This window comes from Nelumbo lutea, chromosome 4, assembly GCF_056320005.1.
Source record: "Nelumbo lutea isolate HS-2025 chromosome 4, American lotus-T2T, whole genome shotgun sequence".
Lineage (NCBI taxonomy): Eukaryota > Viridiplantae > Streptophyta > Magnoliopsida > Proteales > Nelumbonaceae > Nelumbo > Nelumbo lutea.
In genome coordinates this window covers 79,570,882-79,595,628 of record NC_142687.1, presented here as the reverse complement: position 1 = coordinate 79,595,628, position 24,747 = coordinate 79,570,882, and the positions used below count along the sequence as shown (strand labels likewise).

Sequence of the window (24,747 nt, the reverse complement as noted above, 5' to 3'; positions counted from 1 at the left end):
ATACAACTAAGGAGATTTGGGATGGAGTTGCAGAAACCTATTCACAGAATGGAAATGTTGCTAGAGCCTACCAATTGAGAAACTAGGTAATTGCTATCAAATAGGGAGATAAATCTGTTGCTATTTATTTTTTAGCCCTCAAAACCTTATGGTAGGAGATAGATCATTTGGAAACTATGGTTTGGGAAAATAGCAAGGATTCAACAACTTATCAGAAACTGGTAGAGAAGAATAGGGTTTTTGAGTTTCTCGCTGGACTTAACCCTGAGTATGACATTGCACGACAACATATTCTTTCTAGAGACAGTGTAACTCTTTCTTAGGCATATGCCTTTGTGTCAGGAGAGGAGAGTAGGAGGAATGTGATGATGAGGAACCCATGCCTTGAGTAGTTAGCTAACCTAAGCAGAGTGGAGACAAGGGTGGAAATGGACTTAGGAAGGAAGATAAGAAGGATATGATCAGTGACTTCTATAAGAAGCCTAAACATATCAGAGATACCTGTTGGAAGCTTTATCCTCACCTTGTGCCGAGTTGACTCAGAAACAAGAAGGGAAATGTGAATATGGCAGTGACTAGTGACTTATTAGGACCACCTACTATAGCTTCCCTAGAATCCGTTGCAACAGATGTAGTGAGGGCCGAATTGGAGAGATATGGGCGGTTACTAAATCAGAGAGATACAATTAGCCCTAATATATTATTAGGTAGACAGCAAGGTACATGTGCATAGTTTTCAAGGCGCCAAGGCGAGGCTAGGCAATAGGGGGGCACCTTGTCGCCTAGGCGGGCGCCTAGGCGATGGAGTTTTTTAAGTGAAAAATACATATCCTAGGTAGTTCCCTAGGTTCCATAACCATCTTTCCTTAATAACTATCCATAATCTTAATAAGAAAATTATAAACTTCATGTTTATGTCTAGAAAATCAACATATTTATGAGAAGAAAAAGAAGAAAGAAAAGAAAATTAAAAAAATATGGGGACCAAACCCCTATTTTTGTTATAGGAAAAGAAGAAAAGAAAAGGTGGAAGAAGAAGAAGAAGAAGAAGAAGAAGATGATGATGATGTGGAGGAAGAAATGTGTTGATTAGACAAAACTTTAAGTTTTTTCCTTATTGGTTCAAATTCTGAAGTCTTTGAGGGTTCAATACAACAACTAGCAATGTTTGTGTTGATTAAACCCTAACAAATAAGAAAATAATAAAAAAAATTAGTTTATAAACACAAAAAATGAATATTTTTCTTTAATAATGTCTATTTTATAATTATAATCTCAAAAAAGTAACAATTGAAGGGATGGAAGATCCATCATATGCAGGGTGGTTGGGCGAAATTTAAAAAATTTCTTTCTCCCATTCGAGAGTTGTATTCCCTAATTTAGAAAAATTGCATTTTTCAAGGTTCGTTCTTGAAACAAACTGGACCATATCTAAAACCAAAAGAGGGAGAGGGATATACCTGATATGGAATCCACGCAAGTATCTCCCAACGTAGGTGTTCATGCCCAAAGAGGTCACCAAAACCCGCCTCCACTGAAGATGACACATCTTATGGTGAGACAGGATCAACAAGAAGGTTCTTTAGCAAGAACCCTAATTCTTCAGCAAGAATCATGTAGGGTGAGCACGACTTCAGATTGCTTCTTCTAGCAAGAAACAATATCAATATCTAATCTTGATCAGTTCCAAGAATGGAGATCGAACTGGGTAGGGGCGGCAAGAGCATAGGAAAAAAACGGTAGAAGAAGAATTCACCTACTGAGGAATTCGCCCCCTTATTTATAACCCTTTTAGGATCAGCTTCCTAATCCAATTAGGAAGGAGTTTCTTGATCCAAATCTGCTATTTGGATCTAGACTCTTAAGTTGATAAGACTTATCTTATCCTATTGCTGATCCTAATCAGATTATAAACTAGATTCACCCCCTTTTAATTAATCTAATTAAACCCAGTTCAAAATGGGCTTTAGGACCATTAAGTCATATGGCTCACTTTCCCTTTTAAATGCTGGTTAGTTTGGCTCTCTTTGTATGGTGTGGGACGCCAGCATTGATCTCCACAAACGCCATATGGGTTCAGTCCAGTCTCTGTTACAAGGCCTGGCCGAATTCACTACTGAAGATAGTGAACCCCTTACCCCATCAGTATGGGCTCTTAGCAGGCCCAACATTTACACTAAATGGTCCCTGGGTTCAGCCACCTTATGAAGGCCCAAAGACTATGGAGTTATGTGAGATTAGCCCATCAGGTAAAAACCCTAAATGGTCATACACTTAACCTCTCAGCCCGTAATGATCAAACACTGCTGACAAGAGAGGACCTCTCCCTCGGCCGCAAGGTACAGTGTTGCACTCTCTACTTACATGGATCTCGGGAATTAAAACCTTTTGCAAACATTTTTTAAAACCATAATATATAATCTCTATATAAATATATTTTGCAAAAACAAATCTCAACAAGTTTGAAATCAATTGCTAGTAGTTTAGGTTTTCATCAGAGAGAGTGCATTCCCTGATAATTCACTTTGTCCGACAAAGGGGCTGATTTTGCCACTATGATCACCTACTCGGGTGAGTTCTCAAACTGCCCCAACATACCCAGGTTTGGCCCCCGCTAAGGATCTCACTGATTGGCATATCAAAGACAGCCCAATCCAACACCTAGTGTAGTACCATAATCGAGTCTAGGGGTTAGGTGTAACTTTTCAGTTTTGCCCATCTGTCTCTAAGGTCCAGGGCTTAATTGGAAAAAAATGGTTCAATTTAGAGTTTCAATAATGTTTATCTTATAATTATAATCTCAAAAAAGTAACAATATAAAAGTATTTTATAAGACGGTATACAAAACTGCTAGGTGACTGGGCAAGGCAAACTTCCAAGGGCGCTTTGGTGCCTAGGTGTTGCCTTGACAACTATGTACAGGTGGATCAAGAGGTAGCCATTCTACTTCTTTTGCACATACAGGTAGTTCACATGCCACTGCAAACTATGTTTCCACTACTGGTAATGAGGGACCCCCTTGGATTATAGATGCAGGTGCCTCATGGCATATAACCAACATTTTCATCATTTTCTCCTCATACCACATCTGCTCTGGCAAAGATAGAGTTTTCACAGCTGATGGGTCACATGTTCCCATTGCTTGGAAAGGGTCTGTCAAGATAATCGATACCATTTCCCTATCCTCTGTCCTCCATGTTCCTAGACCAAGAACTAACCTTTTATCCTTTAGTAGTTTGACAAAGAATTTGAATTGTTCAGTGATTTTCTCTCCTGGTCATTGTGTTTTGTAGGATCTGGAATCAAAGAGGACGATTGGGAGTGGTCGTGAGGTGAATGAAATCTACCTTCTTGATGTTCTTCCTAGTCATCAGAGTCATCATGTCAGCAAGGGTATTGAGTCAGAGTCAGTGGGTCAGATCAAATTATGCTTTGGCATAATCGGTTAGGGCATTTGTCTTTTGCTTCTTTGCGGTTCTTGTTTCTGAAGTTGTTTGAGTTTGTTAGTTTATCTAGTTTAGAGTGTGAAGGTTGTCAACTTGGAAAACATTGTAGACACTCCTTTAAAGCTATTAATAAAAGATGTTCTTATGCTTTTGATATTGTTCATATTGATGTGTGGGGGCCATATCACATTCCCATTTGGTTCGATAGTTTCATCAGATGGTGCTAACGCAGTTTGGGGTACGGGTGAAAGTGTTTAGATCAGGCAATGCCAAGGAATATTTTCAAAAAACTTGACATCATACCTATCAGAGCATGGAACAATCCATCAAAGCAGCTGTTCATACACTCCACAACAGAATGGTGTAGTAGAAAGGAAGAACAAACACATTGTGGAAGTTGCAAGAAGCATGGTGATGACCTCTACTCTTCCAGTTCATTTTTGGGGTGATATAGTTCTTACAGTGATTTTCTTGATTAATCGGGTGCCTTCTCGTGTTCTTGGATATAGCACCCCGTTCAACCTTCTTTTTCCTGAGGGGGAGATGTTCCATATTTTTTTTGATCAGTAAGATGTTCCATATTCCTTTAAGGATATTTGGTTGTATATGCTTTGTCCATGTTCTTGGTCCTCATCGCTCAAAACTAGACCCTAAGGCAAAGAAGTGTGTCTTCCTTGGGTATGCAGGAAACCAGAAGGGGTATTGTTGCTATTAGGGGTGTCTACAGTTCGGTTAACCGAACCATGGGCATATTTTGCAAACCGAACCGGTGGTACCAGTTTTTCCATTTCTCTAAATCGAAATTGAACCGGTACCACCGGTTAACCAGTCCGCCGGTTTCGATTTTTGACTTGTTCGGTTCTTTGTTTTTTATATTTATAATATATATTATATAAATATATGTACAATATTATATTATAAATAATAAATGATATATAATATATTATAAATATTTTAAAAATATATAATATATAACATATTTATATATAATACATAGAAAATATGTGACATATATTAAAAATATATATAAAATATACATATAAATATGTATACTGGTCGGTTTGGTTAATTGCCGGTTCTTTTATAGGTTAACTGAAAAACGAACCGGTCCTTCGATTTTTCAAAATTCCAAACCGAAACTGAACTGGTCGGTTTGGTTAACCACATTTTACAGTTCGGTTTTCTCGGTTCGGTTCGATTTTTCAGTTTTTCATGGACACCCCTAGTTGCTATGACCCAGCCTCTGGGAGTTGGTATATTACTATAGATGTCACCATTTTTTAGTCCACACCTTTCCTCCCCTGGGGTTTTTCTCAAGGGGAGTGTTTTTGGGAAATGAGGATCTATACCACTTCTAGTTCTAGCCCTTTTGTCCACTCCAGTGTCTGATCCACCTATTTCACCCACTTTACTACCTCCCTTGCATCTTGTTTCTCAGTGTTTTGCACGACAGCATCTGCAACTGCACAGGGAGGTTGATTCCACAGTAGAAAAACCCATATCACTTTCTATCGACTCCTCAGAGACTTCGGGTTCGACTAACACTGATCTAGGTATGCCCCTTGCCTTTAGGGGTAGATTCGAGCCGAGACGAGCCGAACATTTGAGTATTCGAGCTAAACTCGGTAAGCAAATCCAAGGCTCGAGCTTGGTTCGAATTGGAAATATAAGCTTTAGCTCGGTTCGATTACAAAATTCACAGGTTGGAGCTCGATAATGAACCGAGCTTATTCGAGCTCGAGCTCGAACTTCGAAGTCCCAACTCCTATCTGTAGAGAAGAACCCCAAATCAGAATTATCCTTTGGACCTGTCGCTACCGGTGCTCTTGTTGGTGATAAGAACTGCTTCAAGAAGCAGAGAATGAAAACTTGTTTTGCTGCACCTTTTCGTGTATTTTGTAATTGTAGCAGAGAGATCTAGAACCAAGGGCGTCGAAACTCTAACTCTAAGAGTTGAGAATTGAGAACCTGAGACTAGAAGGCTCCTCAATCCTCCCACTTTCGATAACTAGCTGAGAGTTGAGAGGGTGAGACTGTCGACCGGTGAGAGTTGTAGCCTGTGAGAGCAGAGCTGCAATTGTAGAGGAGAATGACGGTTTGAAAGTCGAGGAAGAAAAAGAAAGGGTTTAGCTGCTTAGGTTTTTTGATTGAAGAAGATGAAGTATTTCTCCCTCTCTAGTCTTGAAGAAGTATACTATGCGTAGGGACCATGGTATAACTGTGTCCCTACCTATAAAATTTTCTAGAAAGGTATATATACTTATATATATAATGTATAATATAAATATATATGCTGATATACATATATAGAGGTTCGTTAGGCTCGCGAGCCTAACGAGCCGAGCTTTGAAATGTTCGAACTCGACTCGATTGACAGACGAGCCATATATGAGGCTCGTATTCGGCTCGAAGTTTGGTTTGGGTCGAGCCAAGTTGAGCTTTTCACAAGCCAAGCTCGAATAGCTTGTGAAAAGCTCAGTTCTTGTCCACCCCTACTTGCTTCCTCTGATGGTTTAGTTCCTATTGATACTATTAATCCCATTGCAGATGACCTTGACCTTCTTATTGCACTAAGAAAAGGGAGGAGAAAGTGTACTGCACATTGCATTTCACACTATTTCTCCTATAGTGGACTATCTCCTTCCTGCCAGGCCTTCCTTTCCTCCATTGACTTCGTGTCTATACCCAAGGGTGTTAGTGAGGCTCTCTCTTAACCTGAGTGGAAGACAACTATGCAAGAGGAAATGAAAGCTTTGATTAAGAATCAGACGTTGGAGATTGTGGATCTACTAGAAGGCAAGGAGACAGTTGGATGCAGATGGGTTTATACAGTGAAATGCAAGGTGGATGGGAGTATAGAAATATATAAGGCAAGGCTGGTTGTAAAAGGGTATACTTAGACTTATGGCATAGATTACTTAGAAACTTTTTTACCAGTGGCAAAGATGAGCTCAGTTCGGATTCTTCTACCATTAGTAGCTACATACTCTTGGCCTCTCTTCCAACTTGATGTGAAGAATGCTTTTCTCAATGGGGACTTGCAAGAAAAGGTGTATATGGATCTTATAGCTGGTTTTTACAATGATGTGGAAAAGGGAAAGGTATGCAGGTAGAAGAAGTCTCTATATGGTTTGAAACAATTACCCAAAGCTTGGTTTGACAGGTTTATAAGAGCATTGGTTGGTTTTGGCTATACTCAAACCCAATCAAATCATACTCTATTTGTGAAGAGGAGGGAGTCTTTGGTGTATGTGGATGACATTGTAGTTACAGGAAATGATCTAAGTGAGATTGATACCTTGAAGAAGAATCCGCACAAAGAGTTTGAAATTAAGGATCTTGGGGAGCTGGGGTGCTTTCTGGGCATTGAGGTGGCAAGATCAAAGCATGGAATCTTCATCTCATAGAGGAAGTGTGTTCTGGATCTACTACAAGAGATGGGGAAACTTGGGGCAGAGGCAGCTAATACACCTATTGATCAGAACCACAGGATAAATGTTTCAGAAGGCGAATTAGTGAATGATGTTAGGAGGTATCAGAGATTAGTGGGGTGGTTGTTATACTTATGTATGACACGACTAGAAATCTCTTGTGTAGTGAGTCAATAAATGCATGCCCCACGAGTTCAACATTGGGAGGTTATTGATAGGATATTTTCTTATTTGAAGGGACACCTGGGTAGAGGCATATTGTTTCCTGACCATGGACAACTGCTGATTGGGCAGGGTGTCTAGATGACAGGAGATCTACATTCGGAGTTTGCACTCTTGTTTGAGGTAATCTAGTTTCATGGAAGAGTAAGAAACAGACAGTTGTGGCAAGGTCAAGTGCAGAAGCTGAATACAGAGCCATGACACATGGTGTTTCAGAGCTCCTCTGGATCCGTTCCTTATTGGGGGAGATTAGGATTGAGGCAAATGAACCTATGATGCTATTTTGTGACAATCAAGCAGCAGTTAACATCGCCCACAACCCAGTTCAGCATGACAGGACTAAGCACATTGAAGTTGACAGACATTTTATAAGAGAAAGAGTGACTTCAGGAGAAGTTTGCTTGCCATATGTTGCATCTGATTTGCAGCTTGCGGATGTTCTTACAAAAGGTGTTGCAAGAAGCAAGCTGGAGCATGATCTACGCAAGTTGAGAATGTGTGACATTTATTCCCAACTTGAGGGGGAGTGTTGAGTTATGGGTTGACTTTATTTATTTTTATTTATATAACTTAGTTAGGAAGTCATTGGGCCTTAGGCCCATTAGCTTATGTCAAGTGTGTTTTTTAGCTTCTTACAAGTAGTCGACTTATTAAGGCCATACTTGTACTTGTACACTTTTTTATGAGTATATAATTAAAAAGAAAGGGGTGGCCAGACCTAATTTTTGGCTTCCTCTCATTCTCTTCTATTTCTTCTTCTTTTCTTTTCTAGCAGAGACTTTTCTCTTCTTTCTTTTTTTTTCACAAAGTTCATATCAAAACAGCTATCAAAACTTTTCTACTAATTTTAAGACCCTAATATGGACTTGTTTGGACTTGCCTTGAGGGGCTTGGTACAAAGGTGGCTTGTAGAATTAGGAATGCATAATGTTTAACATCACATTATCTATTTGAAGTAATGCTATTGGGAAAAAAATAAAGAGACTAAGAGTTTACATGCTTGAATATGTTTTATATGTTATGCTTGATTTTATATTTAAGTTTTCATTCTAATTATGTTTTACATGTTATGTTTATATGCAATTGGGAAAAAAAATAAAGAGACTAAGAGTTTACATGCTTGAATATGTTTTATATGTTATGCTTGATTTTATATTTAAGTTTTCATTGTAATTATGTTTGACATGTTATGTTTATATATTTTAATTTGAGAGTAGGTTTTTTTTCAAGATTTTATTTGAAAATATAAGTTTATATTTTTAATTGATAATGTGTTTAATATTTTTAATATTTTGCATTTCTTTTGAATTTTGGCTTTTTTATTTGTAGAATTGTTTTTGCATTTTTACGCTTTTATCAAAAAGGTGCGCACCTTGCCTTGTGCCTTGTACCCCGGGCGCAAAATGGCTCTTGTGCTTTTAAAACACTAATAATTGTATTTACAGATTTGCATGGGCACCCCACAACACATCCCAACCGTGTATTGGGAACATCTCCCAATGACAAGTATGGGAGATGTTCCCAATGCATGGTGAGATGTGCATGTGGGGCACTCTCTAAGGGGCACCAATATGAACATATCATATATTCTGTTCTAGTCCTATTTATTTTAAAATCTCTTGTTTCTAAGGTATTTGCCTATAAGCTTAATTTTGCATTTAATCCCTCATTAGTTTCATGAATTAAAACAATGTTTTCAGCAAACAACATGCACCATAACATATCATATATTCTGTTCTAGTCCTATTTATTTTAAAATCTCTTGTTTCTAAGGTATTTGCCTATAAGCTTAATTTTGCATTTAATCCCTCATTAGTTTCATGAATTAAAACAATGTTATCATCAAACAACATGCGCCATGGGACCTTCTCCTGAATATGCTTATCAATGCAAATAAATAAGGGTTAAGTGCTGAACCTTGGTGAATCATAAGGACTACATTTTTTACCTTCTCATACTTAGATTACTAAAATAAATTAAGCAAAGTAGCCAGAATTATCCACATAGTTCCAAAATCCAAATATTTCAAGGAAGAAGGTCAATGCATCCTAGCAGTTTGGCAGTGGAAAAGCATATGGATGATGAATTCGTAGCTTGCAAGCTCAACGAGAGAGCATTCAATCATAAGAAGTTGAAATCTCCCTTCTTTCATTTGAGGACATTGCACTTGTTCAGTTTTTTTTTTTGGAGGCTTCTCATACAAAAGTGCTCAGCATGACCAGTATGTAGGGCAGTCACATGTTAATCCAATGGAGGGAAGGAAAATGTTACCTGCTAAGAATCTGAAAAGAAGAATTCACAAAAAGTGCCCTTGAAGTTTGTAGGTAGGCTGGTGAAAAATAAATGATGGGATAACTTGGTACATGCTAGTTGCTAGAAGAAATTGATTATATAATGTCATTTGCCATGTCTAATTGGTTCTTGAAATATTAATTATTAAGAATTCTACAGTAATTAGCAAATATTTTACACTTTCAGCTCATGCTGTTACCAAAATTTTGGTGTTTATTTTTTTTGCTCCTGGTGTTCTCTGACAGTTGGAAAGTCTTCCTGTAATGGTACAAGGGGTATGGTCAGACAATCCTGCTTTGCAATTGGAAGCAACTACTCAATTCAGGAAATTACTATCAATTGGTAAGTTTGACATTACTTGAATTGGGATGGATTTTTTCACTGGTCTTTCCCTGGTTTCCTGGTAATTAGTTCTGCTGGATTTTGGTTTACATACTTGTGCAGAGCGTAGCCCTCCCATTGAGGAGGTAATCAAGGCAGGTGTTGTACCTTGGTTTGTTGAATTTCTTGAAAGGCATGATCTGCCTCAACTGCAAGTATGGTCCATTTATAACCATCCCTCTTTTCTTTGAATTATATACTCTATGCAAAGGAACCATTGTCCAACTTTCATTAGGTTTAATTAAATCTTCATGTGCAGTTTGAGGCTGCATGGGCTTTGACTAATATTGCATCTGGGACATCAGAACATACACGTGTTGTCATTGACCATGGTGCTGTCCCTAAATTTGTGCAACTTCTTAGTTCATCAAGTGATGATGTCCGAGAACAGGTTAGTTCGAGTTTCCTTTGTCAATTTTTTGGTCCTTGGAGAAGTGGTCTCATTCTCTCTCTCTGTCTCTCTTTCTCTCTCTCTCTCTCTCTCAGGCTGTGTGGGCCTTGGGTAATGTAGCTGGTGACTCACCAACCTGTAGGGATCTTGTTCTTGGTCATGGTGCCCTCATGCCATTACTGGCTCAGTTAAATGAACACTCAAAGTTATCTATGCTACGGAATGCCACCTGGACCTTATCGAATTTTTGTCGTGGCAAGCCACCAGCACCATTTGACCAGGTGAGACATCTATGGAGTTATGTTAATTTGCTAGGATTACTTTTGAAGAGGATGTAGATTCTTAGACCTGTTAATTTACTATTACTGTGCTGTCTTTTGTCAGGTGAAGCCTGCACTGCCAGCCCTTCAGCACCTTATCCACTCAAGTGATGAAGAAGTTCTAACGGACGCATGCTGGGCCTTGTCTTATCTTTCTGATGGCACAAATGACAAAATTCAGGCTGTGATTGAGGCAGGAGTCTGTCAACGACTTGTGGAGCTTCTCCTGTAAGATTCTATTGAAGCACTTCTCAACCTTGGGTTTTACTTAAAAGGAAACTTCTTGTAACAGATATATAGTTGCTGTTGCCGGAGCTTTTTGTTTAAGTGTAGGAGGATTTTTGTAACTACCATTTTCCCCCAAGAGCTGGTTTTGTTTATCTTCTCTATATTGTATTTTTGGTCATGGATGGAAATAGTAAAATTACCATAACCAACTTTTTTTTTTGATTTTTTTATATCAGACATCCTTCACCTACTGTTCTTATACCTGCTCTTCGGACAGTTGGAAACATTGTCACAGGAGATGATGCCCAGACTCAGGTATTTATCTTGTTTATATGGGGAAGATTTATTACTATTTTTATTTTTGTTTGAATGGCCATTTCCCAATAACACAATTGTTATCTTTGTTAGGACTTTGGACTTCTATGTGTATTTACTATAGATTGTGGCCTACACCTAGATATGTAATATTATTTTCCTATGTAGTTTGGTTGCCTTGTTCATTTGAACATTTATCATTTCTTGACATCTGAGTCTAAATACTCTATCTTGAGAAATTTGGTGGTTCTAGTCATTCCTTGATATATGAGTCTTCTTGGATTTTCTATGGGAGTATTGTTTGAAAAGGGGTTTCTCAGTTGGTGATTGCTCGGGCAGGCAATAGGTTTGGTATTCCTTGTAGATTGCTGCATTATATTAGGGGACTTCATGAGGACTTGGAAACAGTTGGTTGCTTTTTACACTTCCAGGATATAAGAGAGTCACCAAGAAAAACACACTAACCAGTAGTGGAGCATATAGTATCTGGGCATCCTGCCCAATCAGCATCTGCATGCGCAGATAAGCTAAGTGAAGGAGATGCAAGAAAAAATGCCATGTGAAAGTGTTCCAAGAATGTATCTGATAATACAAAAGACTGCAGTCATGTGCGGTTGTTGAGAAGAGACAAATTGACTGACCACTTGGACAACATAAGAGATATCTAGACGTGTCATGGTGAGGTAGATTAGACTACCGACAAGCAATCGATAAAGAGTGGCATCTACTAGGGGGTCCCATCATCCTGATTCGAAAGTTTCAGATTCACTCAAGAGGTGTGTCAACCTGTTTGTCATCACTCAGGTTTGCAGATTTCACAAGGTCCATCTCATACTTGTGTTGATTAACAAAATACCCATGGGAAGAGTGAGTAACTTTTAGACCCAAGAAATAAGTGAGATGACCAAGGTCCATCTTGAAAGACTGATTGAGAAGCTGTTTCAGAGAGGAAATACCCTGACTATCATCACCGGTAATAAGAATGTCATCCACATGCAAAAGTAATAATGTAATTCCTTGGGGATGCCTCGATATGAACGATGAATAATCTGAAGAGCTTTGGGTAAATCCTGCTCAAAAAAAAAAATCCTGCATTTGTGATCATTGAACGAAATTTCTCAAACCAAGCCTTGGGGGCTTGTTTAAGACCATACAATGACTTTTTAAGTCGATACACCAAGGGAGAACTACAGTAGTATCCCGATGGAGACTTCATATAAATAGTTACCTTGAGGTCCTCGTGGAAGAAAGCATTTTTTTGACATCCATCTGATGAGTCTCCCAGTGTTTTAATTGCAAATATAGCCAACAGCAGACGAACAATGGTCATCTTAGCTATAGGGGCAAATGTCTCATCATAATCTATCCCTCCTGCTTATACCCTTGTGCCACTAAACGTGCCTTGTATCTATCAAGGCTCCCATTAGATTTAAGTTTCACTGAATATACCCATTTGCTTTCAATAAGAGGGGCATCTGGAGGGGTAGGAACCATATTTCAAGTATCATTTTCAAAAGAACTTGGAGCTCAGTATCCATGGCTTCTTTCCAATGCGGGATCGCCATAGCCTTTTGGTATGATATAGGAATATCTGTGACAGACAAAACAACAGAGAAGGAGCTATGGTTTGAAGGAAAGCCATAGCGATCAGGATGGCGAGAAACTCGAGAAGAACGATGTGAAGGGGGATTAGAGGATGGTTGAGAATCACGGATAGGTGCAGGTGTACTTACAAGATCAAGAAACAAAGAAGAAATCGTGGGTAGAGATAATGGATCAACTTCTGGTGATGAAGGGGCCAGAGCGGTAGGAGCAAGGGTAGCTAGCCTCTTCCTAAAATAGACACAGAGCAATTCCAAAATAGAAGGTGAATAAGAAGAACAAGCAAAGTCAGAAGAATACAACATCGAAATGGAAGTAGCAGGCAACATAACAATGTGGGCAAAAATGGAAATGTTCTCAAGAAAGATGACATTGTGGGATACGCGAACTCGACAAGACTTCGGATCATAGCAAAGGAAGCCCTTATGATCAGGGCTATACCCCACAAAAGCACACATTGCTGATTGGGGAGTAAGCTTTGTGCGCTCATGTGGTGGAAGGTGAACAAAACACACACAACCAAAGGCATGAAGAGCTGAAAAATCAAGTGAACGGTGAAACAAGCTTTGGAAAGGAAAGGTATTATGTAAGACAGATGAAGGAAGAATGTTAGTAAGGTAAACAACAGTGCTGGCTGCCTCCACCTAAAATGAAGTAGGAGCATGGGAATCATGAAGAAGGGTCCGAACTATGCTTAAGATATGTCCGTTCTTGCGCTTTGCCACTCCATTTTGTTGTGGAGTGCTAGGACAAGATCTCTGGGATTGAATTCCATTGTCTCTCAAAAAATTTTGAAAGTCTCCATCAAGGTATTCACCCCCCGAGTCTGAATGGAGAACCCCAATCCCCCTCGAGTCTGGGATTGAATTCCATTGTCTCTCAAATTGGTTTTTGATCTTTGCTAGGAAAGATCTATAGATAGAAAAAACTTAAAATTTGTTTCTCAAAAAATATATCCAGGTAAAGCGAGTGCAGTCATCGATAAATGTAACAAGATATTTATATCCCAACTTGGAAACAATTGGAGACGAACAAACATCACTATGTACTATTTTAAAAGGAATAGATACATGTTCAACAATTGAAGGAAATGGTAAAACATGGCTCTTACTCAAGCAACAAGAAATGCAAGCCTTATCAACATTATTAAAAGAAGTAGCTTTGCAAGACAAAAAACCTTCATGAAACAAAGACAAGTTTATTTGCATAGGGGTGACCGAGTTGCCTATGCCACAAGTGTCATACATTATTTTTGCAAATAACTTCAGTACTAGGGGTAGTAGTAAGTAAACAGGATGTGGATGAAGGCCCCGGTGTCTTTTCAAATTCCAAGGCAAATAGCCGATCCAATCTATGCCCCTTCCCTTTCACCGTCCTAGTGCGTTGGTCCTGTATCAAACAACCATCATTGGAAAAGGAAACAATGTTACCATCTTCAACTAGCTGACCGACTGAGGTCAAATTTGTTGTAAGTTTAGGAACAAAGAAAGTTTTAGGTAGATGAAAGCAAGAATTGAAGATGTAGTCAAAGACAAATCATTGCAACCAACAATATTCAATTTCTCTCCATTAGCAGTAATAGTATGTTTATTCAAAGATTTGGGTTTAACAGACTGACCAATGTGTGCCCCTGTCATATGGTTAGAGGCCCTGAAATCAATGATCCATAAGTGACTAGGAGAGGAACAATAATAGGATGACTCACCCGAAAGACCGATGGATAAAAATGTAGAGGAAATAGCTGAGGATACTAGCTGCCACATTCTTTCTTCTGTAAGAGTTCTAGAATTTTCATCCATTCATGCTGAAGCTGTACTCCCTGTATCTGCACCTTCAGTTGTTGTCTGGAAAGCCTTATGTTGACTCTTCTTAGAACTTGAGCCATTCCCCTTTGCTGGCCGAGTAGGACATTCAGGAATAATATGCCCATGTTGTTTGCAGTAGGTATAGAAATTTTTTTTTCGACAGTGTGAGATAACATGTCTATATTCCTTGCATTCATAGCACTGTACTCGGGACAAGTCCTTCTTGGGCTTGGATTTGTTTATCAGAAAGGTTGTCTCTGTTCTATAATCAGATTTTGACCTCAAGGTCGATTGAGTAATGAGTCTAGTTTCCTCCCTGAGAAGCTCCCCCAAAACTGTGTCAAGTGTGGGAGGAGTGCCCCTACTGAGAATGTTGGACTTTACAATTTTAGATTCAGGTCTCAGATGCATCAGAAAATGCATGATCTTCCTCCTATCAAAATGTTCTTTCAGATTTTTTATGCAGCAAGCAGAAGTGCTTTCACCCATGTGAACTAATTCATATTCTGTCCACAAATTCACAAAGCCAGCATAGTTCCCCTGTATTTTCTTCTTACCCTGACTGTAAGAAAAAATCTCTGTCTCAATTTGATACTGACGAGAGATGTAGGACTGTTGGTACACATTTTCCATATAACTGAACATCTCACTAGCAGTCTCAATGGAATAGCAATCTCAGTTTCAACGGAGCCAAGAAGCCAAGACACTACTTTGGCATTGTCGATCTTCCACTGTTTCAGCTCCTTGGAGTCAGATTTATCAAGTTGTTTTGTGGAACCATTCACAAATCCCCATAGGCCATTTCCCTCAACATAGAACTGGAAATGGAATATCCAGAAGGCATAGTTTGTCCCATTGAACTTTACTGGTAGAATATCCCTTCTCTCCATGGCCATTTCAGCAATGAATAGAAAAAAAAAAACTAAGTAGAGCAGCCGAAGGTCCAAAAGAAACCAAAACTTGAGGAAATATGTGTGTATAATCACACATCACAAGGAGGAAGCAAAACCCAATAGAAAAACAGCCACACAGTTTTCGAACTGATAACAGTCCAAAAAAGGCAAGTTTTCTGGACTGTTGAACAAAGAGGGCAAAACACCCTTCAAAAGTAATCTGAACCAGAACTAAAATATAGATCTATATAAATCTGACCTGGGCGACTTCAGATCTGAAGTTTCACAGTGTTTGAAGTAGTCGATTGAGAGAAAGAGAAGAAACATTGTTGCTGATGGCGATCTTCCAGAGAAAGAACAGCAGAGATGTGCAACCTACGAGATCCAAAGTTGAAGTAGATGGCTCGATCTCACAGGCCTAAACAGATTTCAATCAAGAACAGGTTGAGAAAACCTGCTCCGATACCATGTCAACTTAGTTCAAATCAGAGAAGAAGAACTAGGAATGAAAGGGTTTGTTCTCTTGAATCACACACCCAAAAATGATTAGCTTATAAAATAATGAGTACAAGGTTATGGAAAGGACAGTTGTGCCCTTCTCTTACAAGAAAGAGTAAAACAAAAAATAGTCTACGTAAGTTACAACATAAAAGAGTGGTCCCAAGAGCCAAAAAAGGAAAGAAGATGTAAGAGACATAAATCAGTCTGTACAAGGGATTGGTAGTACGAAACTGAATATAATCAATGTTGGTAAAAGAAAAAGGCTTAGACTCTCTTTGTATCATTGCTATGGGAGTATTACTGTGGAAGAGTATTCTCAGTACAGTTTGTGATTGCCTGGCCAGGCAGCAGGCTTTGGTGGTCCTTGGAGATTGCTGCATATGTCATGGGGGTTCATGAAATTGGCATCTAGTCATCTAGTGCAGAGCGTTTTGGGGTTATTGTATTCTTTTGGCCTCTTAGGCTCTTGGTTCATGGGTTTCTACACCATTGGCTTCTTTTCTATACCCTCTCCAGGAAAAGAAAGAATGAGAGGAATAGACAAATACAGGAGTGGATAGGTCAAATGTTGCTAAAAGAAATGAAGAAATGTATCCTTGAAAATTTGATGTACCTGAGCCAAAGCTATTTTTATTTCAAATTTTGTTATTCTTCATTAGAGCATTATTGGCTACCTTGTGACTTGTGTATGTTATCTTTCAATCCTAAAGACTTTTAAGATGATCAACTTCACCCCCATTGTTGGAAATACTTGAATGAACAATAGAAATAAAGAATTCTAAAGAAACTCTTTTTTACCCTGTATAGTTCCACATGTAGTTTCAGGGAAATCATTTCAAATTGAAATCCTAAAATTGCAAAATCAGTTTAAAAAACTCAATATTGGCAGGTAGTATAATTTTCTTTGGGTGGGAGAAATTGGACTTCACAAAATTAAATTTCTTCTGCATCATAAGCTGCCAATATTTGGGCTTTTCATTAGTTCTCCATGTTGGATCTTTTATTAGGCTTTCTTCATGTGCTTGTCATAACCACAAGTTCAGTTATTTCTATATCCATAAAACCATGATGACCCTTGGGACCATTGATCCTGTTCTCTGAATGTATAAACAACGGGCTTTCCATTTAGACCATCTTGTTGTTTATCCTGATTCTATGAATATTTTTTTTGATAAGTAGATTCTATGAATGCTTTGATTAATCAACTATTAGAGGATCAACTTTCATATAGTATTTAGAGTGGCTATTGTAAAACTAAAACTTTCGATTTTTTTTGTCTTTTCTGGGAAAAGTGGAATGGAATTCCAAATTTTGAGAAATCTTTATATCTTTTGTCAACTTAAGGTTTTTTTTTTTTTGGGGGGGGGGAGATTCTTCATCTTTAGATTGAAGTAGTTAATGGGGGTTATGTCTAAGGTAATTTGTAATTAAAGGTTTCAAAGGCGGTGGTTAGCTGAGGCTTGCTGCCCTGTTTCTACATTGTAACTTGTTTCTTGATTAATTAAGTAAAGTTTTAGATAGTTACTGATCCAAAAAAAGGTTGGAAGCCTATTATCATCATCCAAGCCTTATCCCAACCATATACATGAATCCTGTTTTGCCTTTCTGTTTTGTTTAATGCCATATCCATTGTTAAATGGATGAACTTAAAATTTTGTCTAATCAACACATTCTTCTTCCACCCTTTCTTTTCATTATATTTTCTGATTTTTATGTTGTTTCTTTTTTCCTCATGAATATGTTGATTTTTTATGTTTTAATTTGAAGTTTTACTTTTTTTTTTAATATTATAGATAATTACTAATGGCAGATGGTCACTGGTTTCTATGGAACCTTGGGTTACCCTAAGACTAATGTTTTTTATTTAAAAAAAGGTTCAGCTATGATACCGGAAAGGCATGATATCGAAAAAACTAACAGCCAATCAACTGGCATCATAAAAGATATGACCAATTAGGTGGTATTAGTCAAAAGTCACGGGGTGCTTTGATTGGTCAAAGCTCTTCAGATACCATATCTTTCTGTAATCATAGATTTTCCCTTAAAACAATCCATAGCCTGACTAGCTGATAGGCCCATCTCGCCTAGCTTTGCCTTGGTGCTATGAAATCTATGCTCAATCTGACCTCTTTTGCTATTTTGGTTCAATGATCTACAAGGGAGAGATTTAGGAGGATAACACCCATAGAATCAAAGTAGGATGGGCAAAATGGATTGGTGCATCCAGAGTCTTGTGCGATAGGAGAATACAAAGGCTAAAAGGATATTTTTATAAAACGCCTATAAGGCTAGCAATGCTGTATGGCACAGTGTGTTTGGCAGTCAATAATATGTCCAAAAAATGAATGTGGTAGAAATGTGAATGTTGAGATGGATGAGTGGGAAAGCTAGAAAGGGTAGGATCAGAAATGAACTTGTTTGGAGGAGATCCTAAGAGTAGTTCAAATAGGTAATAAAATTAAGGGAAGTAGACTAAGATGGTTTAGGCACGTGACCTATAAAAAAAGTTGGTTTAGGCATGTGACCTATCAAAAAAAAAAAAGATGGCTTAGGCATGTGTAGAGAGGACCATCTACTTATCTACATCACCATGAAGAAGTAATCTGTTACAAGTTGGAGGGGCTAGAAAATCTGGTGGCAGATTGAAAAGGACATTGGTTGAAGTAGTGAGAAATGATTTTAGGGCCCATAGCACTGAATAGAATGGAATAGCAGAATAGGATTCATGTAGCCGACAACAAGAAGGGCACTTTCATCAGAAATGTTACTTCCTCAAACACTCCAAGAAGAGTCCGGGTTCTTGGTTATTTTGTTATCATTGATGAAGTTGTGAGGGTGTATGTGCACCATCTTATGGGGATATACCATCTTCTGAAATAAAGGCACATCCTGGGAAAAGCCAGTGAAGTAATCCTCTTCTTGACTAGCAAATGCTTTAAGGACTTCATTTGTTAATTGGTACCCAAAAAATCTCTGTTAAACTCTTATTGGTGGTTGAAATTCTAATAGACATGGAACTTATGTTTGTGCATTTGTTCTTTTCTCAATGGATTCTGTTTGTTATAAATGTGCATGAGCATGCCGATGCTCACATACACACAGATGAATTTGTTCATGCATTGGATGCACATGCATATATTTGTTATTTATTGTCTACCTTCTATTGGTGGTTGAAAATTTAGACATGGACTTTTGTTTGTGCATTTGCTCCCTTTTCAATGAATTCTGTTTGTCATAAATGTACATGAGCATATTGATGCTTGCATACATAGATGCATTTGTGCATGCATTGGGTCAACATGCATATATTTGTTATTTATTGTCTATCTTCTATTGATGAGAAAAGGATTTACTAATTATGTTTCCAGTTTGTAATTGACAACCAAGTTCTCCCCTGTCTCTATCAACTTCTCACACAAAATCACAAAAAAAGTATCAAGAAGGAAGCATGTTGGACAATCTCAAATATCACTGCCGGGAACAGAGGTCAAATACAAGTAAGTTCTCACCATTTATGCATTTTCCTGATTATCTTACTAACAATAAAGAGTGCCATTTATTGGGAGCAACTAACTCACAAACTAATGGTCAGTGGGGACTTATTATCGAGGAATATTAATTTCCAATTTAGCCACTTTAGAGTAGGTAGTTTCTAGGGTTCAAAATAATGTTATCTTCTTATTTGTAGTTTCATATATATCATGTCTCTAATTCAATTTTTTTTTTCATTTTAAGCTATATGAGTTATTGAATGTGGTAGCAAAATGTTCTTTTCTAACCATTGTCCAATTAAGATAGGTGTAGAATCCTTCATCAATGGTCCTAGGCCCTTTTTATTTGAAAATATGTGGTTAACACATTTAGAATTTGAGGCTAAATTGAAGGAGTGGTGGAATAAGGAGTTAAGGGGGGGTAAAATGGAATTCCGGTCTCTGTGTTGTCAATTGGAGCCAGCCTCTGTGACTGTTTGAATATGGACTCCTCATTCTAACTCTAAGGATCTGCACGTGAGGGACAAAGTAATTGTTTGAATCTTGGGGCTACCGTTTCACCTATGGATTTCAGATGTTTTTGTTTCAATAGCAACTCTGTGCAAAGCAAGGTTAGAGGGCTTTTTTGTTAGAGACCTCCATTCAGCTGCAGTATGTTTTGAGTGATGTAAACTTGGAAGGTATCCCACATTCAGTAAAGGTACTGGTTGATGGAATCTTTTATTCAGCCTGGTTAGTTACAGTATTGAAGCTGAGCTATGGAGGGAGGGAAGAAGGGAAGAAGATGAGAAGGTAGAAGAAGAATGGTTATGTGGAAGAAGTCAAGTGGATGCAGGAAAGGAGAAAGGAAATTACACTGAAATAGCAAAGCAAAATCTGTGGAGAGGAAAAGATGAAATAAAAAAGGAAGAAGTTTATAAGGAAAGGAAAGGAAGGGATGAGACACACGGCTGATCTTATGCTGAGGTTCTGACCAATGGACCTCTACATGTGAAACAATCCCAAATTCAAAGGTTAATAACCCATCACATGGCACTTTAAGTAATCACGTGATGGGTAATAAGAAAAATGGACCTAGGCTTTTGACAGGGGTTGGGTACCTTGAAACACACTTTGGGCCCAGCTGTTGGGCCTCAAAGGGCAGTGGCACATGACATACTTAAAGGGCACATGAGTCCTAATGATGGATGATAATTTTGGTCCATCTTCTTCCTCTTCGATCAAGTCAGTGACAAAAGGAAACCGAAAATATCAGAGGCAGTGTTCGTTGATGATCTGGGTACAGAGTAAAGGGAAAACTCTGGTTTCTCCTGAAAAGTGAAACCCAAAATTTAATAGATGCGATGGTAAAGGTAAGGAGAAGGTGCAGGACCCAGATTCAGAGTTTGAAGAGAGTTCCAACGAGGACAATTCAGACTTAGTTAATCCTCAAGCTTGGGCAGCATAGATCAAATAGTGTGGATTGATATGAACAAAGCAGAGAGTTTCAACACTGAAGAATTGTTCTTGGGAGAAGAAAAGGAAAAGTCGATCAATACAAAAGAAACAAAGGAATCTGGGCGGGCAGTGCATGCAGTCGAAGTTGAGCAAACGGCACCCTCCCCTGACTTAGAGAGATTACCTCTAGTGTTCCAGCAAGAACAATATGCACAGGAAGTGAGTCAAGAGGAGACTTTGAAGATGAGTATGGAGGCAACAGAGAAGGGTGTACTTGAAAAGGTTATTGACGCAACCAGAATTGTTAATAATCCCACTCCCACTCAATACAGGCAAATTTCAGAATTGTTAATAATCTCACTTCCCAACCACACTTGTCTCTGATCCTCGTCCAACATCTTCAAGTAAGAGTGTCCTTTAAGTTTTGGCTGCTGATATGTGTGCTTTGCCTGAAATAGGTACGCTAGCTACCCAGCCTGATTGGTTAAGGAGTGAGGGTGGAGATGGGATTGTGAGATTAAAAGAGGGAGAGGTAGAAGATAGGGGGGGGGGGGAAGAGGAGGTGGAAAGGATTTGGGGCCTAATCAGTGAGTTCCTTGATGATTGTAAAAAAAAAGGAAGAGAAAAGCCAGGAGGGTGTGCAATAAAATGATGGCCCAATCAGAAGGGAGAATACACAAGATCAAGGAATTCAAAAGACAAAGATGTATTCTAGAAAGAGTGAAGAAAAAAAAAACAAAAAGCGGAAGAAGAAAAAGACAGAAGTAGAAAGGTTGATCTTTGATGTAGAGGGTGATATCGAATTTAGTGGGAGAGGAGATAGACGGAAGCAACCAAAGTAGGGAGGGAAGAATAAAAAGACGGTTTAAATTAAAAGGTGAAAACATGAAATTAATCAGTTGGAATGTAATAGGTTTGAGGAGTGCAAGGAAAATGAGTGTATAAAAGACCTAATAGAAAGAGGATCCTGATGTGGTAATGCTGCAAGAGACCAAATTAACAAAACTGGATTGAAGGTTGATCAGTAGCTTGTGGAGATCGAGAGGAATAAGATGGGTTGAGGCTCCATCCTGGGGGGCTTCAGGGGGTATAGTGATATTGTGGAAGGATGAAGTGCTCGAAGCAATGGAAGAATTGATAGGTAGGTATACAATATCATTAAAATTCAAGAGTGTGGAAGATGGATTCAATTGGGTGTTAACTAGTGTCTATGGACCAAATAGTTATAGAGAGAGAAGTGGTATGTGGGAGGAACTGTATGCAATTTGAGGTTTGTGGGAAGGTGCTTGGTGTTTGGGAGGGGACTTCAATGTGATAAGATTTTCCAGTGAAACTTCTACTCCCAATCAGTCTATCACCACTAGTATGAGGAAATTTAATGAATTCATAGACATGCGTGAATTGAAAGAGATCCCCTTGTTGCAAACCAATTTCACTTGGTCCAATATTTAGGAAAACTCACTATGCTCAAAACTGGATAGATTTCTGTTCAATATAGGGTGGGAAAATCATTGGGAAGCTTTGGTTTCCAAAGCATTGCCTAGAGTCACTTTAGATCACCACCCCATTAGATTAGGAAAAGAAATCTTTTTACGTGGCCCTACTCCTTTCACATTTGAAAACATGTGGTTGACGCATCCGGATTTTATTTAGAAAGTGGAGGAATGGTTGAAGGAGGAATTAAGGGGAATAAGGTGGGGAGGAATCAAATTCCATAAGAAATTGCAAAGATTAAGATCTAAAATACAGGAGTGGAATAGGGATCATTTTGGAAGATTAGAAGAAAGGAAACCGACTCTAATTTCCTAGATTGAAGAGTTGGACAATGTGGAAAGTGAGAGAAACCTCCATGTGGAAGAGTGGGACTTAAGACGGAAATCAAAGAAAGAATCAGAAGAAATCCATAAGAGAGGGGAAATATCTTGGAGACAAAAGTCAAGACAAAAATGGATAAAATTCTTTCATGCGATCGCCAATGGAAGAAGGCACAAAAACTTTGTGGCTAGGTTGGAAATCAATGGAGAGCTGATCTCAAATCAGGATGAAATTGCCAGAATGTTTGAGTTTAGAAGGATTGGAGTGGCCTTTACTGGATGAGGAGGCAACAAATTGGTTGGAAAGAGATTTTGAGGAAGAAGAAATAAGAAAGATAGTGTTCTCCATGAATAGGGTTAAAGCACTGGGCCCAGATGGATTCACAATGGATTTCTATCAGGATTGTTGGGAAGTGTTGAAAGATGATTTACTTGAAATCTCTAAGGAATTCCCAAGTACACATATTGTTAGCCTTGGAGTTGATGCCACTTTCTTGGCCTTTATTCCAAAAAAAGATGATGCTAGCCATCCAAAGGATTTCCGACCCATTAGTCTAGTGACCAGTGTCTACAACATAATTGCTAAAGTCCTATCAATGAGGATCAAAGTAATTCTCCCCTTTCTCATCAGTCAGTATCAAGGAGCTTTTGTTCAAGGGAGACAAATGGTTGATCAAATTCTAATAGCCAAAGAATGTGTAGAAGAGATGAAGAGATCTAGGAAGGAAGGTTGTGTGCAAATTGGACTTAGAAAAGGCCTATGACATGGTGGATTGGGGTTTTTTGAAAGAAGTTTTGCATCAACGGGGGTTCGGGGAGAGATGGTGCAATTGGATGCTTGGGTGTGTACGATCTTGTCATTTTTCTATCCTTGTTAATGGAGTGGTAAAAGACTTCTTCCCAGCTTGTAGAGGGTTAAGGCAAGGTGATCCCCTCTCACCCTTCCTTTTTACTTTAGTGGTGGATGTCTTTAATAGACTCCTCTCTAAGGCAGACATAGAAGATGACTTTAGGGGTTGGAGAGTGGGTAGAGACAATGTACCAATTACTCATTTCCAATTTGCAGATGATACCATTATTTTTTGTGAAGGGGGAGACATCAAGAAAGTCGGGAGAATGAAAAATCTAATCAAGAAGTTTGAAAAAGTGTCAAATCTGAAATTTAATTTGGACAAGAGTTGCATTGGCAAGGATTTGTTGAGCAGGAGAAGAAGAGAGGAAAGAAGGAAGAAGAAGAAGAAAGAAGAGGCTACTGAGTTAAGGCCTCAAAAGAACTACTTTAGTTGAGTGAAGCATTTGTATTTATACTATATTGGCTGTACAACACAAGAAGTCTACAAAATTACAAAAATACCCCTACGGGCACTAAACCTGCGTACAATACATATAATACACCTGTCAACACTCCCCCTCAAGTTGGGGCATAGATATCAATCATGCCCAACTTGTCACAGAGACCTTAGTGTCTGGAATGGTTTAGCCCTTTTGTAAAGATGTCTGCTAGTTGGTCTTCAGAGCTGATGTATGGAGTGCATACTTCGCCTATGATGATTTTCTCTTTGATAATGTGCTTGTCAACTTCAATGTGCTTTGTTCTATCATGTAGTATTGAGTTGGCAGTGATACTTATAGCCGCCTTGTTGTCACAGAGTAAAGTCATGGGTTTGTCAACTGGAAAACCCAACTCTCCCAATAGATTCTTTATCCACATACCTTCGGCTACTCCGTGTGCCATTGCATGGTACTTAGCTTCAGCACTGGATCTAGCTACCACGGTTTGCTTCTTACCCCTCCAAGTAACAAGGTTCCCTCCTACAAAGGTGCAGTAGCCACTAGTAGACATTCTGTCACTTTGAGATCCAGCCCAATCCGCATCTGTGTAAATTTCAACTTTTAAATGTCTATGTTTCTGGAATAATAAGCCAACACCCGGGAACTTCTTAAGATACCGCAGTATTCTCTCCACTGCTTCAAGATGAGTGGACCTAGGTGCATGCATGAACTAGCTGAGGACACCAACAACATATGCTATGTCTGGACGAGTCATAGAGAGGTACAACAATCTCCCTACAAGCCTCTGAAATTGCTTCACATCCTTAAGATGTTCACCTTGGCTGTCACTTAACTTATGGTTGGGGTCAATGGGAGAGTCAGCTGGTTTAATCCCAATCTTTCCAG

The 24,747-nt window shown here is 38.7% G+C and overlaps 1 protein-coding gene across 1 annotated transcript in view; it reads left to right on the top strand.

Moving 5' to 3' along the window:
* LOC148861235 (importin subunit alpha-4-like) overlaps positions 1–24,747 on the top strand; it is a 48,836-nt gene that overhangs the window by 11,337 nt on the left and 12,752 nt on the right. The window contains exons 2-8 of the mRNA XM_088982689.1: positions 9,637–9,733; positions 9,836–9,927; positions 10,032–10,163; positions 10,259–10,444; positions 10,548–10,711; positions 10,948–11,026; positions 19,196–19,324. Of these exons, the coding sequence (XP_088838815.1) occupies positions 9,637–9,733; positions 9,836–9,927; positions 10,032–10,163; positions 10,259–10,444; positions 10,548–10,711; positions 10,948–11,026; positions 19,196–19,324 (879 nt within the window). The remainder of the gene's footprint in view (positions 1–9,636; positions 9,734–9,835; positions 9,928–10,031; positions 10,164–10,258; positions 10,445–10,547; positions 10,712–10,947; positions 11,027–19,195; positions 19,325–24,747) is intronic.